The sequence below is a fragment of the Platalea leucorodia genome, assembly GCF_965183815.1.
Source record: "Platalea leucorodia genome assembly, chromosome: 21".
NCBI lineage: Eukaryota > Metazoa > Chordata > Aves > Pelecaniformes > Threskiornithidae > Platalea > Platalea leucorodia.
This window is the reverse complement of record NC_138843.1, coordinates 6,408,371-6,421,990: the sequence shown is the minus strand read 5'-3', so window position 1 is coordinate 6,421,990 and position 13,620 is coordinate 6,408,371. Positions and strand designations below refer to the sequence as shown.

Here is a 13,620-nt window from a genome sequence, read left to right as displayed (position 1 = left end):
TGGGGAAGGCAAGCCGCAGGGCTACGGAGGGCCCAACCGATTTCTTTGCCAAGCAGTCAGTGAATCAACAAGAGCAGTGCTATTCTAGACCTGCTTCGGAGACAGAACAAGGGCATGAAATCACCAAGTTCATTACCACAGGATGCCGGCGAGGCCAAGTATGTAAATGGGTTGGAGAGGGACGAGGTCTGTTGGTGGAGGTAGATCCATTCGGGCTATTAAGGTACTTCCGTCCGGATGCAAACCCTTTCTCAGGAAGTCCCCAAGCTGCCAGCCGGCAGCTGGGAGGGACGCCGGGAAGCACATCTTGTTTCTCCTGCTCTTCCCGTGAGTAGCGTTCCAGAAGAGCCGGCCGTGGAAAAATACCCGGGGGGTTCAGCAGCTGAAAAGGAAAGAAAAAGAAGCAAAAACCCTTGCGGAGGGTTTCAGTGTTGAAAGGGGTTGGAGTAGTTAGCGAGGGCAGGCTTTAAGGTGTGAAACTGCCAGGGGTCCCTGCGGGATGGAGGACAGCCCAGACCTCGGCGGCTGAGCAACCAGCGCGCGAAGCAGGCGCGGAAGAAAGCTGGCAAGAAAAGGAGACAAACAGCCTGCTGCTGGGACAAGGGAGGGCTGCCAAAAACCCAGCGGGGCCAGGCCCGGGGAGCCCAGCCAGGGCGAGCGGCACAGGGCTCCCGGCCATGGGTGGGACGAGGGCGGGCGGCGCACGAGGCCACGGGGGCCAGGCAGGCTGGGGGGGCTGTGCCGGGGAGAGGCCGACGGGGCAGGGAGCTGGACCCCGGCCACCCACAGGCCCCCGGCCAGCAGCGGTGCTGAGCTCAGGGCAGGGGACATCCCAATGCCGGGGTGACACGGGCACGGGATGCCCCTTTCTCCAGGGTGACCATCGAGGTGAGCAGGGTAGGGACATCCCCATCCCCAGGGTGACTGGAGTAGGGGCTCCCCATCCCGAGGGGTAACCAGGACAGGGGATCCCCCATCCCCAGGGTGATCGGGGCAGGGGATCCCCCCTCCCAGGGGTGATTGGGGCAGGGGATCCCCCATCCCAGGGGTGATCGGGGCAGGGGACACCTCCCTTCCTGGGCTCACTGGGACAAGGGACACCCCTTCCCCAGGGTAAGCAGGACAGGAGACCCCCGAGGTGACCAGGACAGGGGACACCCCCCTTCCTGGGCTCACCGGGACACCCCTTCCCCCCAGGTGCCCGGGAGGGGGGGATAGCCCACCCCGGGGGGCCGCGGGGACAGCAGGGACCCCCCCGCTCCCCCGGTGGGACCTCCGTGCCAGGGGCGAGCGGGAACCCCGCCGGGGGGGAGCGGCCCGGGGGCGGTGCGCGGCCCGGCCGGGGCCCGGGGGCGATCCCCGCCCGCCCCCGCCCCGCCCCGGCCCCGCTGCCGGCCCGCCCTCGGCCCGGGGCTGCGGCGGGCAGCGCTGCCCGGCGCCGCGGTGCAGCCCAGAGCCGCCGGGCCCGGGAGGGCGGCCCCGCGCTGGGGCCCGGCTGCAGCCCAGACGCCCGGCCGGCGAGGTGAGGGGCGGCGGGGCGGGACGGGACGGCGGGGTCCGGTCGCTGCGGCTCCGGGAGCGGCTCCGGCTCCGGCGGCGGCGGGGCGGGGGCTCGTCCCGGCGGCGGCGCCCCGCAGGGCCCCCGGAGCCGTCGCCGCCGCCCGGGGCCCGCCGAGGGGCCGCTCCGGAGCCCCCGCGGCCGCGCCTGGACCGCGGCGGGGTGGGGCGGCCCCGGCATCCCCCGCCTCGGGGGCTCCGCCCGGGCGGCGCCGGCAGCGGCAGCGGGAGCGGGGCTTCTGCCCGCACCCAGGCGGTGCCGGTACCGGTACCGGCGGCTCGGGGCCGGGCTGGGCCGCCCGCCCCGGGGGGGGTCTCCGGAGCTGGGGGCGGGCGCCCCGACGTGCCGGGGCGTGCAGGGTGCTGCGGGCACCCCGGGGCTGAGGGCTCCCCGGGGCGCTGGGCACCCGCGAGGCTGGGGGTGCTGGGGGCTCTCCGGGGTGCTGGGGACCTGTTAGGGCCGGGGGTGCTGTGGAGCACCCAAGGGTACAGGGACCCACAGGGCTGGGGGTGCTTCAGGCACCCCAGGGCACTGGGGACATGTAGGACTGGGGACGTTGGGGGGGCACCCCAGGGTACTGGGGACCTACAGGGCTGAGGGTGCTGGGGGGCACCGTGGGGTGCTGGGGGGCACGGCGGGGTGCTGGGGCCCCACAGGGCTGGGGGTGCTGTGGGCACCCCGGGGTGCTGGGGCCCCGCAGGCCTGGGGGTGCAGCAGGGCACCCTCAGCCGCTGCAGGCCCCTCTGGGGTGCTGGGGGGCACATGGAGTGCTGCCGGCTTCGGGGTGCTCCCTGCATGTACATGGGGAACCCGCCACAGGGCTGGGCCCAGCGCTGTGCGTGTACCCCCAACTGTGCCTGTGCACCCCAAGTGTACGTTTAACCATGTCATCCCTGAGCACCTCCTTGCAGCAGGGCAATCCCGGGCCCCTGGGGCTCGTTGCCAACTCCCTGTGTTGTCACCAGCCCCGAGGGAATCTGGGCGGTGCTGGTGGGCGCCTGTGGCAAGGGCGCAGGACAAGTGGTAGATGTTTTCTCATGGAGATACAGGAGCCCGATAGAACTATAGGTGTGACAGGGCACAGAGAGCTGATCCCCACGTCAGTACGTCTGCGGACGGACCGTGCGCCTGTTGTCCAGGTGTTGTGTGAGCTCAGGGAGGTCCCCAAGGTGCTGGAGCGGGCGCAGAGCCTGAGCAGCCCCCGCGGTCTCCCAACCAACCGGGCCGACGATGACGACAACTCCAGAAATAACAGCCCAACCCTGAAATTAGTCTGTTGAGAAGATCGAAGTGTTTCCCTTTCCCTCCCTGGGTCAGCGCCAGTGCACCACATCCGGCTCCTCCAGGAGCAGCCCCAGCCTGGACGGCATGGGCAAGGTGGCCTGGGCGAGCGGGCGCAGGGACAGGGGGTGGCACGGAGCACGGGCTGTCCTGTACAGCCCCGGGGCAGGGGATGGGGACGGGACGGATGGCCGGGAAGGTGTGATGAGCCCTGGATGCCTCCCGTCCACGCCCAGCCTGCAGCGCCGGCGGGTGACAGTGCAGGTGATGGGCACACGTGACGGCTGGCTCCGTGCGAGGAGCCCGAATCCCGGCAGGTCGCTGGCAGCGGAGGAAGCCGTGTGCTTGCTCAGTGGTTTCCCTTTAACTTTGGAACAGCCTCAGCCCTGAGCTTCGGGGCTTATCGCCTGCGCGCAGCTTCGAGGGAAGCGTGCCTGGGTGAGATAAATCAAGTCGCGCTGGCCAGGGTTGCTCTGGACTCTGTTCTTCTCACATTCCTCATGACCTCAGTATTTTGGCTCGGGAGGAGAGCCGGGGAGAGCCCTCCCCATGTCCAGCCCCGGCCACGCCGGTGGAGCGGCTCGGGCTGCATGGCAGCGCGTGGCTGAGCCGGGGCGGGGGCTGCCCCGCTTGTGCCCCTGGTGAGGGAAAGGGCCCAAAGGAGTCCGGAGCTTTAAAAATAGCTCCCCCAGGCCCATCCCCTGCCAGCCCGGGGGCTCGGGGACCCGGGGGGGGCTCACTCCATGGCCCACCAGGCTGGGGGTCCCGGGGAGGGGCTGGGGCATGGGTACCGGACAGTACCTGAGCCGGGCCAAGGTGCCCAGGCTGCCCCGTCCCTGATGTGGCTTTTTGTTGTAACGGAGCGGAGCAGCTCCACTTTTGGCCCCAAGTTTCCTGTGTTGGCATAGGTACAACGGCAAGAGGGGGAAACAGAGGTGCGAGCCCAGGGCGAAGCGTAGCCCTGCCTCTGCGGGGATGATTGGGTCCGTGCGCATCCTCCTCCTCCTCCTCTCGCTGTCCAGCCTCCCCAGTGGCTCTTCACTTTGTACCATCCTGCTGTTCTGTGGGAACACCAGGGCTAGAAACGCTTTAATTTCTTCCGAAGGAAGCTGGGATCGTGCGCAGTGCCCTGCCTCCGGCACCTGGGGGTCCCTGTGCCCAGCCCCGGCAGCACCGAGCCCCCTTGCCCAGGGGAGTGGCCAAAGCTGCCAAAAATCAGCCTTTGGCACCAAAGTGGCCGGCACGGTCTTCCCCGTCGGGACTTCAGCCCAGGTGGAGAGCGGCTTCTCTTTGAACCGGTGCTGCGGTGATGGCAGCCGGCCGGGGACAAGGCTGGCTTTGTGTGGCCGTGCCGCCAGGTGCCGGCGGTGGCAGGGCCGTGGGCGTGAGGACTTAACCCTCTCGCTGCTGCTGCGTGCCGGGGCCGTCTGCCTCCGTTGCTCATCCTCGCCGGCTCAAATCCAGCCTGCCGCTCGCTTCGCCGCCCAGCCCAGCCCGCTGGCAGCCCGGGGGCAGTTTGCACGTTGCGAGGATGCTGTCGAGGTTTGCACATCACGGGGACCCTATCAAGGTTTTGCACATCGCGGGGTCACTGGGGCAATTTGCACGTGGTTGGGAGCCTGCAGGTCCCATCGCCTGGCCTGGCCCTTTGTTTTGGAGCTGGGTGAAGGCAGAAGCTGCTGCCCTGGGTCCAGCCCATCCCATCAGACCAAGAGTAATGGGGTCGGAGAGCTGCGGGAGGATGTCCCCCAGCTTTGGGCACCTTTTGGGCACCTTTGCCGCAAACGGGAGGAGTGGTGCGGGAGACGTCCCGGACAGGGGTCCCGGTGGAGGCAGCTTTTCCTGGCACAGCCCCAGGCAGGACAATACCCGGCCGGGCGGCGGAAGGGAGCTGCCGGCCGCTTCCCCCGAGGAAACGCACCCGCTGGCTCTGGCTCCTGTTGCTCTCCCTCTTCCTCCTGTTTGATTTACAGCGTGCACGGAGCCCAGCGGGAAGTTTGTCCTGGCCCCAGCGCTGTTTAATTACCTGCAGCGAGGGCCGTGCAGAGGAGGAAGCCGGCTGCTTCCCAGGGCGGGAGGGATTAGACAAGGTGGGGGATTCACGGACCCTTTTAGGCGTGAAACCGGCAGCACGGGAGTGGTGGGGTGCCAGCATGGAGCCGGGATGTTCCCAAGGGATGTGGAAGGGGTGCCGGCACAGAGGCTGGATGTTCCCAAGGGAGGTGGAAGTTGGGATGTGCATTGGCTGCGGATGGGTTGGTAGAGGAGCGGGAGAGCAACAGGATCCGGCCTGGTGACTGATGGGAAACGTCTGATCCCTGCCCGGTTGGACTCAGCCCCTCGACCCCATGGGTGGGAGGCTGCCTTGTTGCCGGGGCGCCCAGCCTGAGCCTGGCCCAGTGCTGCCTGCGCCACAGCTGCTCCTCCGGCTTCTGGCAGTCGCGTGGTCAGGGCGAGCCACGGGCTGGCAGCCGCAGCAGCATGGCCAGGGCTGGGGAGCGGCAGGCAGCATTGTCATGGGCAGGGGGTGCGAGCCAGGGGCCAGCGCATCGCCCCCAAGCTGGGCCGTGTGATGGGGGCTGCCACAGCATCTCTGCTAGAAAAGTCTGGATCCTCTGGTCGTCACGGGCAGGGGATTTGGGGATGGATGCAGGGGTTTCTCTGCAGCCAAGGCCGGATCCTGCACCCTTCTCTGGGCAGCGCTGAGCCCCGGCTTCCCTTAGGGCTGTGTCTGAGCTGCCTTTCCTCTGCAGCATGCCTCCTCCCCTGCTTTCTTCCAAAAATAGCCCGGTGCCAAATGCTTTGCCCACCGACAGCTGCACAGCACCATGGCCACCTGCGCCCCGCGGGCAGGGCCACCGCATCCCTGCCACACAGGGACCCCACGGGTGCCTGGAGGGTGACATCGTGCGCGGTGGCAGTGGGTGCTCCCGGGGCGCTGTTTGCCCCCATCCCACTCCCGCCAGGAGCACTTCCCACCTGGGCTCTGGCACCCAGGTGCTGCCAGATGTTGCGGCAGGTCCCAGCTGAACGCTCACAGCTGGCGGCCCCCCAGCTCACCCATGTGCCGCAGCTGCGGCCCCCTGGCTCTCCTCCAGCGCACCCACGCCCGGCTCCTGGGAAAACCAGGCTCCCATTTCATTCCCCACCACCTCCCACCATGCCTTATCCTGCATTATCGACAGGGAAAAGCAGCCAGGTCCCTCCTGGGGTCACCGGCCCTCGAGACACCCCCGAGGCGGGGGTGGGCAGCACAGGGCACCCCAGTCCTGGGCAGCGAGGACGGACATCGCACCCAGTGACCGACGGGTGCTGGCAGCTGCCTGCAGTCACGTGGCTTTGCAAAAGCATTGATTCCCTTTATCCAAAGCAAACTTATCCGCTGAGAATCACACCCGTAAAGGCTGCAGCCTCTTTTTTTTTTTTTTTTCCCCCAGCCCGCTCCCCCAGTGCAGCTGAACTCTGACTCATGACTGCACCCTCGGAGCTGGCAGCGCGACTGCCGCGGCCATCCCAGCCCGGTCTGCGAAGCATTCCTTAAATGTACAAACAATCCCTGGCCCCGCAGGCAGCGCCGTGCTCGCCCGCCCGGCAGCCGGCTCGAGCTTCAGCCCCGCGGCACCAGGGCTGGAGGGAGGCGAGAGGGGCCCGGCGGATGGCGGGGGGTGGCCGCGGGGCGCTCCCCGGGCCGGGGGGCAGTGGTTTGTGGCCACGTGGGGCTCACCGGCCCCCGATTTGCAGGGTTTGGCTGGACGTGGCCCCGTTGTTGTTGCAGGTTGATGGTCCCCTGGTCAGCGGCATCACGGGGAAAAGATGGCTCAGCCTGCACCCCTGAACCAGAACCTCCCAGGTAAAGGGACGGGGGTCGTCGCCGGGCAGGGACAGCAGACGGAGCGGGAGGGGAGTGGCAGGGCTGAACTGTCCCATCCCGTCCTGATGGGTTTCCTCACCCCAGCGCTGACCCTGGCACAGAGCAGGTGCCCTGTGACACCCAACAGCACCGAGGGTGCTGGGGACGGGCCATCTGCCAGCAGCACCACGGCGGGGAGGGGGGCTTCAGGCTGCAAATCCCGGTATAACCCACTTGGAAAAGCTTTCCTGTCTTCACCAGGTCCCTGCCTAACCGCCCCTGCTCCTCTTGCAGATCTTGGGGGCCCGTTCTTGTACCGGGACCAGGATGATGGGGAGAAGAGCTCATATTCAGTGGAAACCCCCTATGGCTTCCTCCTGGACCTGGATTTCCTGAAATACGTCGATGACATCGAAAGCGGCCAAACGCTCAAGAAAGTGCCGCTGCCTCGCAGGGCAAAAGGGACCCGGCAGCCGCCCAGCACCCTGCGCAGCCCCAGCAGCCACGCCAGCGCCTGGACCTCCACCGAATCCCTCACCTCCACCACCAGCGAGGAGGGCAGGACTGCGCTGCTGCTGTCCCCGCACGGCCGGCCGCCCCTGGAGCCCCCGAGCAAGCCAACCTCCCACGCCGTCTCGCCACCGCCGCCAGTGCGGCTGCTCCCACCTCCCACCCACAAGTGTCTCGTGCGAAACCCGCAGGTGGAGAAGACCTTGCTGGAGACAAGCAGGAGGCTGGAGCAGGAGCAGGGCCATTTGCAGGATATCGGTGGTCCCTCCCGTGGTGGCCTGCCGGGTGCCCCGAGTCAGCCGCCCCCCTGGGTGCCGGTGGGTGTCGAGGGCCAGGTGGGCTGGGGACGGGCGAGCCCCGGCAGCTCGGGGCGCAGCACGCCGGCAGCGGGGCTCAGCGCCGCCCCGCTGCAGCATGTGCGGGAGCAGATGGCCGCAGCCCTGCGGCAGCTCCGGGACCTGGAGGAGCAGGTGAAAACCATCCCCCTCCTGGAGACGCAGATCTGCGAACTGAAGAGGGAGAAGGCGAAGCTGATGGAGAAGCTGTCGGCGGAGCCCAGTGAGGCTTTCGGCCACCCCTCTGGCTCCGAGACGGTGGCGGGGGGCAATGAGCTGCCCCGAGTGGGGCCAGAGAGTGAAGCGGAGCTGGCAAAGGGGCGAGCGAGCAAGATTGCGGAGCTGAGGAAGCTGACGGAGAAGCTGGCCGTGCCGGAGCGGGGTGGCAGGGCTTGGCCAGGCAGGAGCCCCCGGGCCACCGAGAGGCTGTGCCGCTCTGTGGCCGTGGGCGAGGACCGGGCCATGACTGACGCTGTCTTCTACTACCGGTCGCAGCAGGAGGGCGGTGATGCGCCGGACGGCGGGGCGAGGGAGCGCAGGGATGCGGCTGTCTGGGTGCTGGAGTCCTCACTGGGGCTGGCCAGCGAGGCGGAGCGGGAGCTGGAGCTGCTGCAGCAGACGGTGGGGCACCAGAAGGAGGTGATCTCCCTGATGGAGGGGCACCTGCGGGAGGCCACGCGGGAGCTGGAGGAGCTGCGGCTGGAGGTGTGCGCCCGTCGGCCCTGCGGGCAGGCGGACAAGGAGGTGACGGCCAGGCCGCAGGTGGCCGAGGCGGTGGTGGAGGCGGTGGTGGCGACACAGAGCCGGGCAGCCGGCGAACCCCTGGAAATGGCAGAGGCGGGCGTGGAGTGCTGCCCGCCGACCACCTGCGTTGGGGTAGGCTGCCGCCCCGACGGGCGGGACGTGGCGGTCGGCCCCGATTCGGCCACCAGTTGTGAAGACAAGGGCAGCCAGACCGACGTGGGCAGCGCTGTCCCGGCAGGCGAGGAGACGCAGCCCGGCGTGGGCAATGCCCCGAGCGGCCCCTCAGCGCAGGGCACAGGAGCAATGGGGGGGACATGCCAGGGCAGCCCAGCCCCCGGGGCAGCCACGCCAGAGACAGCGCACAGCGGCCGGGAGCCATCCCCGGCACGGGATGGCAGAACTGCCCCGAGCCCTGCGGCCGGTGAGTCGGTGCCGGGGATGACACCAGGGTCTTGGTTGGGACCTTCCTGCAGGAAGGGAGAGGGCGGCCCTGTTGGGCACAGCGCCTGCGGGGCCAAATCTGCCTGTGTCACAGCAGCTGCCTGCGCTCTGCCCATGTCCCTCCCGTGCCCGCCCTGGGGTCTGGCGGGTTTGGGGTGCCCGGGCAGCCCTGTGGCCAGGTTCCTGCTCATTGGCCCCTGACACCCGTCTCTCTGCCCCCAGGAGCCCTGAAGTCCATCATGAAGAAGCGGGATGGTCCCCCCCGGAGCGAGGCCGAGGGCAGCAAGAAGAGCCTGCAGTTTGTGGGCATCCTGAACGGGGAGTACGTGCCGAGGGGCTCCTGCTGCCCCCCGGGCCAGCCCTGGCCCCCGGCATCCCCGTCCTGGGTTGGGGGCAGTGGCAACGGGGGGCCTGGAGGGGACCAGCTGGGTGCTGCGTTGCCACTGAGCATCCTCCCTCCGTGCAGGTACGAGAGCACGTCCAGCGAGGAAGAGGAGGAGGAGGAGGAGGAGGGAGACAGCTCCTCCGAGAAGGCTTCGGCCGACAGCTCCGACAGCGAGGAGCAGGGTGACACTGAAACCTCGGATGAGGAGGCTGGGGAAGGCGAGCACGAGCCAGGAGGGGAGTGCGAGGGGGCCGGTGTGACCCTGCCGGAGCCCCCCGAGGTGAAGGAGAAGTAAGTGCCGATGAGGAAGGCTCCCTCGGCCCGTGCAGCTGCGAGCCACGGGCTGGCACCAGCCCTGGCGACTCGGGCCGTCTGCCCCACTTTCAGTGCAGCCGATGGGAAAAACACATTCAGCTCCTGCAGAAACCATTCAGCAGGAAAAAAATCCTTCCAGCTTCTTGGGTCTCCTAAGGAAAGGATGAGACTGAGGTCCCAGCTCCCCCTCTGCTGGAGGAGATAGCTTGGAGGGGGGAAAAAGCCCAACAGCCTTTAATGGCATTTTTCAACAAAAGGAAAAAATTCGGCCTAAAAATGGGTAAATCATGCCTGAGCACGTCCGTGTGAGGCTTAGTTCGGCGGGGGTTTGCAGAGGCTGAAGCTGCCAGGGTGCAACCACCAGGCTGGCTGTTGCACCACGGGGAGCTCGTGCAGTCTCGCAGGCATCGGGGAGAGGAGCAAAACCTCCGCGGGGGGACTCGGGGCGGCCCTTGCCAGCAGGGTTTTGGTGAGGCAATGCAGCCCCGCACCGCAGACGCCCTCCTGCTCTCCCCAGGTTCGAGCTGAGCCCCAGGATGCGGGAGGCCTGCCTCATTGTCAAGACCCACCTGGGCCACCCCGGTGCCACCAAGAGCAAAGAGGTGGTGAGTGGGGTGCTGCGGGTGGGATGGCTCGCCCGGCCCCTGCCGGCGTCCCCCCGGGGCTGGCCCTCCCCAAAGATGGGCCAGCAAAGCCCGGCTCAGCACCTTTCCCCAAAACACAGCCCTTTGCTCCAGGCTTTGTCCCAGATGATACCCCAAAACCCGTGTGGGCTCAGCTCGGGCCATCCCAGCGTGGCTTTGGGGTTTCAGGGTCCTGCCTTCACCCAGTCACCTCTGCAGCGGGATTTCTGCTCCCCCCCGGGCTGGGGGCAGGGTGGGTGCCTGGGGCGGTGCAAGGCCATGCAGAGGCTCGGGGGGAGCCGCGACCCCCAGCTCAGCACCGCTCGCTGCCCGCAGCTCGCCAGCAGCAGCCTGGTCCTGCAGGAGTGGTTCCGTCTGTCCAGCCAGAAGTCGTCCGTCCCCGACACCGTTGCCAACCACCTCCTGGCCTTTGCCGAGGTCTCACCGGCTCTCCTGGCCCACGTGGTGAACCTGGCAGACGGGAACGGCAACACGGCTCTGCACTACAGCGTCTCCCACTCCAACTTCCACATCGTGCGGCTGCTGCTGGACACGGGTCAGTGCCCCCCGCCCCCAGAAATGTCCCCCTGCCACCACCCCACTGTACCCCGGGTCACATCCTGGCCACGCCAGGTATGGGGGAAGGTGCTGGCAGCAGAGGGGCAGGGAGAGCTGCGCTGGGCTCTGTCCATGCCCGGGTGGGGGGGTTTGGGCAGCCACCCCAGCCCTTTGGGAGCCCAGATTTGATGGGGGGGACCCATCAGCAGGTCCGTGCCCGTGGGGCTGTGGGACGGCTTGTAGCACCCTGGGCAGGGCGGGAGCCAGGCATGTGGCTCGGTCCGTGGCTCCCACCAGCCCCACCGCACCCTGAGCCCCCCGGCTCTGCGAATCCCCGCAGGGGTCTGTAACGTGGACCACCAGAACAAAGCCGGCTACACCGCGCTCATGCTGGCAGCGCTGGCGGCCGTCGAGCAGGAAGACGACATGAACGTGGTCAGGAGGCTCTTCAGCATGGGCAATGTCAACGCCAAGGCCAGCCAGGTTGGTGCGGGCTGGGGGCCACCATGTCCTGACCCTCTCCCCCCACCCCCGAGCAGCTGCCAGGACCACATTCAGCTCCTCCGAGGGCAGGACTGCGGCTCCAAAACCCGCAGGGGCTGGCACGTGGGGAGGGCATCCCATTAGGAGCAACTTCTGCCTGGCATCAGGGCTCTCGGGTCTCACCCACGCCTCACCTCCAGCCAGGAGAGACCATGGGGGCACTGGGGACGGCAGCGGTCCCTCCCCAGGGCAGTGGGAAGAGCGGGTGGCACAGCGGGGGCAGGAGCAGCCTGGCAGCATCCCTTGCCTCGCAGGCTGGCCAGACGGCGCTGATGCTGGCCGTCAGCCACGGCCGCCAGGAGATGGTGGAAGCCCTGCTCGCCTGCGGAGCTGACGTGAACCTGCAGGACGAGGAGGGCTCAACTGCGCTGATGTGCGCCTGCGAGCACGGCCGCGTGGAGACGGTGAAGCTGCTGCTGGCTCAGCCCACCTGCAACATCTCCATCGTGGACAGCGTAAGCCTCTCTCTGCCGCTGGGGCCCGGGCACGCTCGCCCACCCTGCGTCCCCTCCCCAACTGCTCTCCCTTCCTTCTTAGGACGGTAACAACGCCGTCGCCATCGCGCTGGAGGCCGGCCACAGCAACATCGCCGTGCTCCTCTACGCCCACCTCAATGGCACGAAGGCGCAGCTGCCCGTGAGTACCACAGCCCCCCCAGCTCCTGCCACCTGCCCCAAAGGGCCACGGAGGTGGCACCGTGCCACGGTGGGCAGGTGGCCCCGTGGGAGGGGACAGGGCTGTGACACAGATGGTGCTCCCCAGGTGCCACATGCTCGGTGCATCCTCAGTAGCAGGGAACCAGCCTGGCTGGCCCTGACCGGGAGTCACTGGAAGGGTTTCTGGTGACATTTTGTGACTCTGCTCTCTCTGCAGCAGGGGACATCACCGATGGCCACGAAGAGCCCTGGGAGCCCAAAGAAACCAAATTAGTGACCTTCAGATCCAGCCAGGGGCCAGCCACCGCCGGCGCTAGGCTGCAATTTGTGTCCCCTCTCCTGCCACGCCTTTGTGCGCCGAATCGCTCTCTGCAGCCGCTTTAACCTCCTGTCACTAGAGCAGGCGCCGTCCCTGGGCCTCGCTCGTCTTCGCTGCTGAAGGGGCCCACGCACGGCCACCTCGCTCCGCCAAGTGACAGGAGCCAAGCACCAAGTGACCTTGGGGTGGAAACGCAGCAAGCGGACGCCAGCTCCGTCCCCTCGGCTCCCCACCGTGGCCTCGGAGCCCTCTGCGAGTCGCGAACTCACTGGAAGAGCAGAAAACAAACCCAGCAGAAACAGCAGCTGGTTTCTGCTCTCCCAGCCAGCTCCCAGCAGCTCCAGGAAGGCAGCGGAGGCGGTGATGAGGAGCAGGAGGGCTGCAGGAGGGCAAGCGTCAGCTCCTGGACGCTGCCGTGCTGCACGGTGCTGGCGGGGAAGCCGGTGCTCAGCTGGCAAGCCCTGCACAGCGATGGGAGAGGGGAGACAAACCAGCTGGGTAACGCTGCCTCGGACATGGGCTGGGAGCACTTCCAGACTGGAATACTTGCCCTTCCTTTGTGGCATTTCCTTTCCTGGCTGAAATCTGAATTTTTTTCTAGCACGCGCACACAAAGCAAAAAAAAAAAAAAAAAATTATGTTGCTTATTCAAAGGATGGAGTTCAACATGAAATCAGTTGGTGATTTGATTTGCTCCATGGGAGCAAAACTTCTGGGCAGCCGGGGCCGCAGCCGAGCTGACAGAAGGGGGCTGAGAGCCACAAAGGCGTTCAGGGCCTGAGACTGCCCGGCCGATACCCAGACGGGGAGCGGGGACCTTCCCCCAAGGGAACGACAGCGGTCACCTCCTAAACATTTCCCATTTTAAACAGTCTCACAGCCAGGGACTGCAAAGGCAACCAGAGCCCGCAACCAAGTCCCTCTCTGCCCACCTTCCTTCCCCAAAGGGAGGAGAGCGGCCGAGGATAGCTCCAGGAAAAAAAGATGGAGAAGAGCTCAGAGAGAGCCTAGGGCCCACGGAGATGGAGAGGTTATGTCGGAGAACGTGTGCGTCTGTGCGAGTGTGTGTGCACCAGGTGGGGTGGGAACGGACAAGGTAAGGACTGAGGACCAGGAGGAAGGAGAAAGGCTTTTGCATGTGAAGCTGGCTCTGCTCTCCGAATCCTTCACGAAGGTAGCGAGTGTCGTAGCTCCCATCCCCGCTCCCCGGCCCAGCCTCCCCCACCATCACCTGCCCCGCACAGGCCTGGTCTGAGCCATGCTCCAAGCTGGGAAATGCTCCCCAAGAAACTCGTTCTGGGCAAGACGCTGCCGTCCTCACAGCGGGCCTGGTTCAGCTTTGCACTGAAGTTAACATACGATGCTCACAGCCACTCCCTAGTACGCTGCTCCCTATGTATTCCCTACTCACTGCTTTGGTTTCACAGGTTTGTTTACTGATATTTTAATACTGATGTTTATTTTTAAGATATAAATAAAATTTGAAGTAAAATTATTTTGAA

General features: G+C 66.7%; 1 protein-coding gene across 2 annotated transcripts; it reads left to right on the top strand.

The window, feature by feature from the left end:
* Nucleotides 1-1,396: 1,396 nt before the first annotated feature.
* Nucleotides 1,397-12,886, top strand: KANK3 (KN motif and ankyrin repeat domains 3). 2 transcript variants are annotated; one of them, XM_082331368.1, is made up of 11 exons: nt 1,397-1,522; nt 6,615-6,689; nt 6,984-8,699; nt 8,942-9,041; nt 9,186-9,395; nt 9,937-10,024; nt 10,379-10,598; nt 10,941-11,083; nt 11,398-11,598; nt 11,681-11,779; nt 12,020-12,886. In XM_082331368.1, exons 2-11 carry the CDS (start codon nt 6,653-6,655, stop codon nt 12,071-12,073), a joined length of 2,868 nt encoding a protein of 955 aa, XP_082187494.1. In that variant the 5' UTR covers nt 1,397-1,522; nt 6,615-6,652; the 3' UTR covers nt 12,074-12,886. The 2 variants fall into 2 exon arrangements, with proteins under 2 accessions (XP_082187494.1, XP_082187493.1); XM_082331367.1 differs by having other exon boundaries at nt 12,017-12,886.
* The last annotated feature ends 734 nt before the right edge of the window (nt 12,887-13,620 follow it).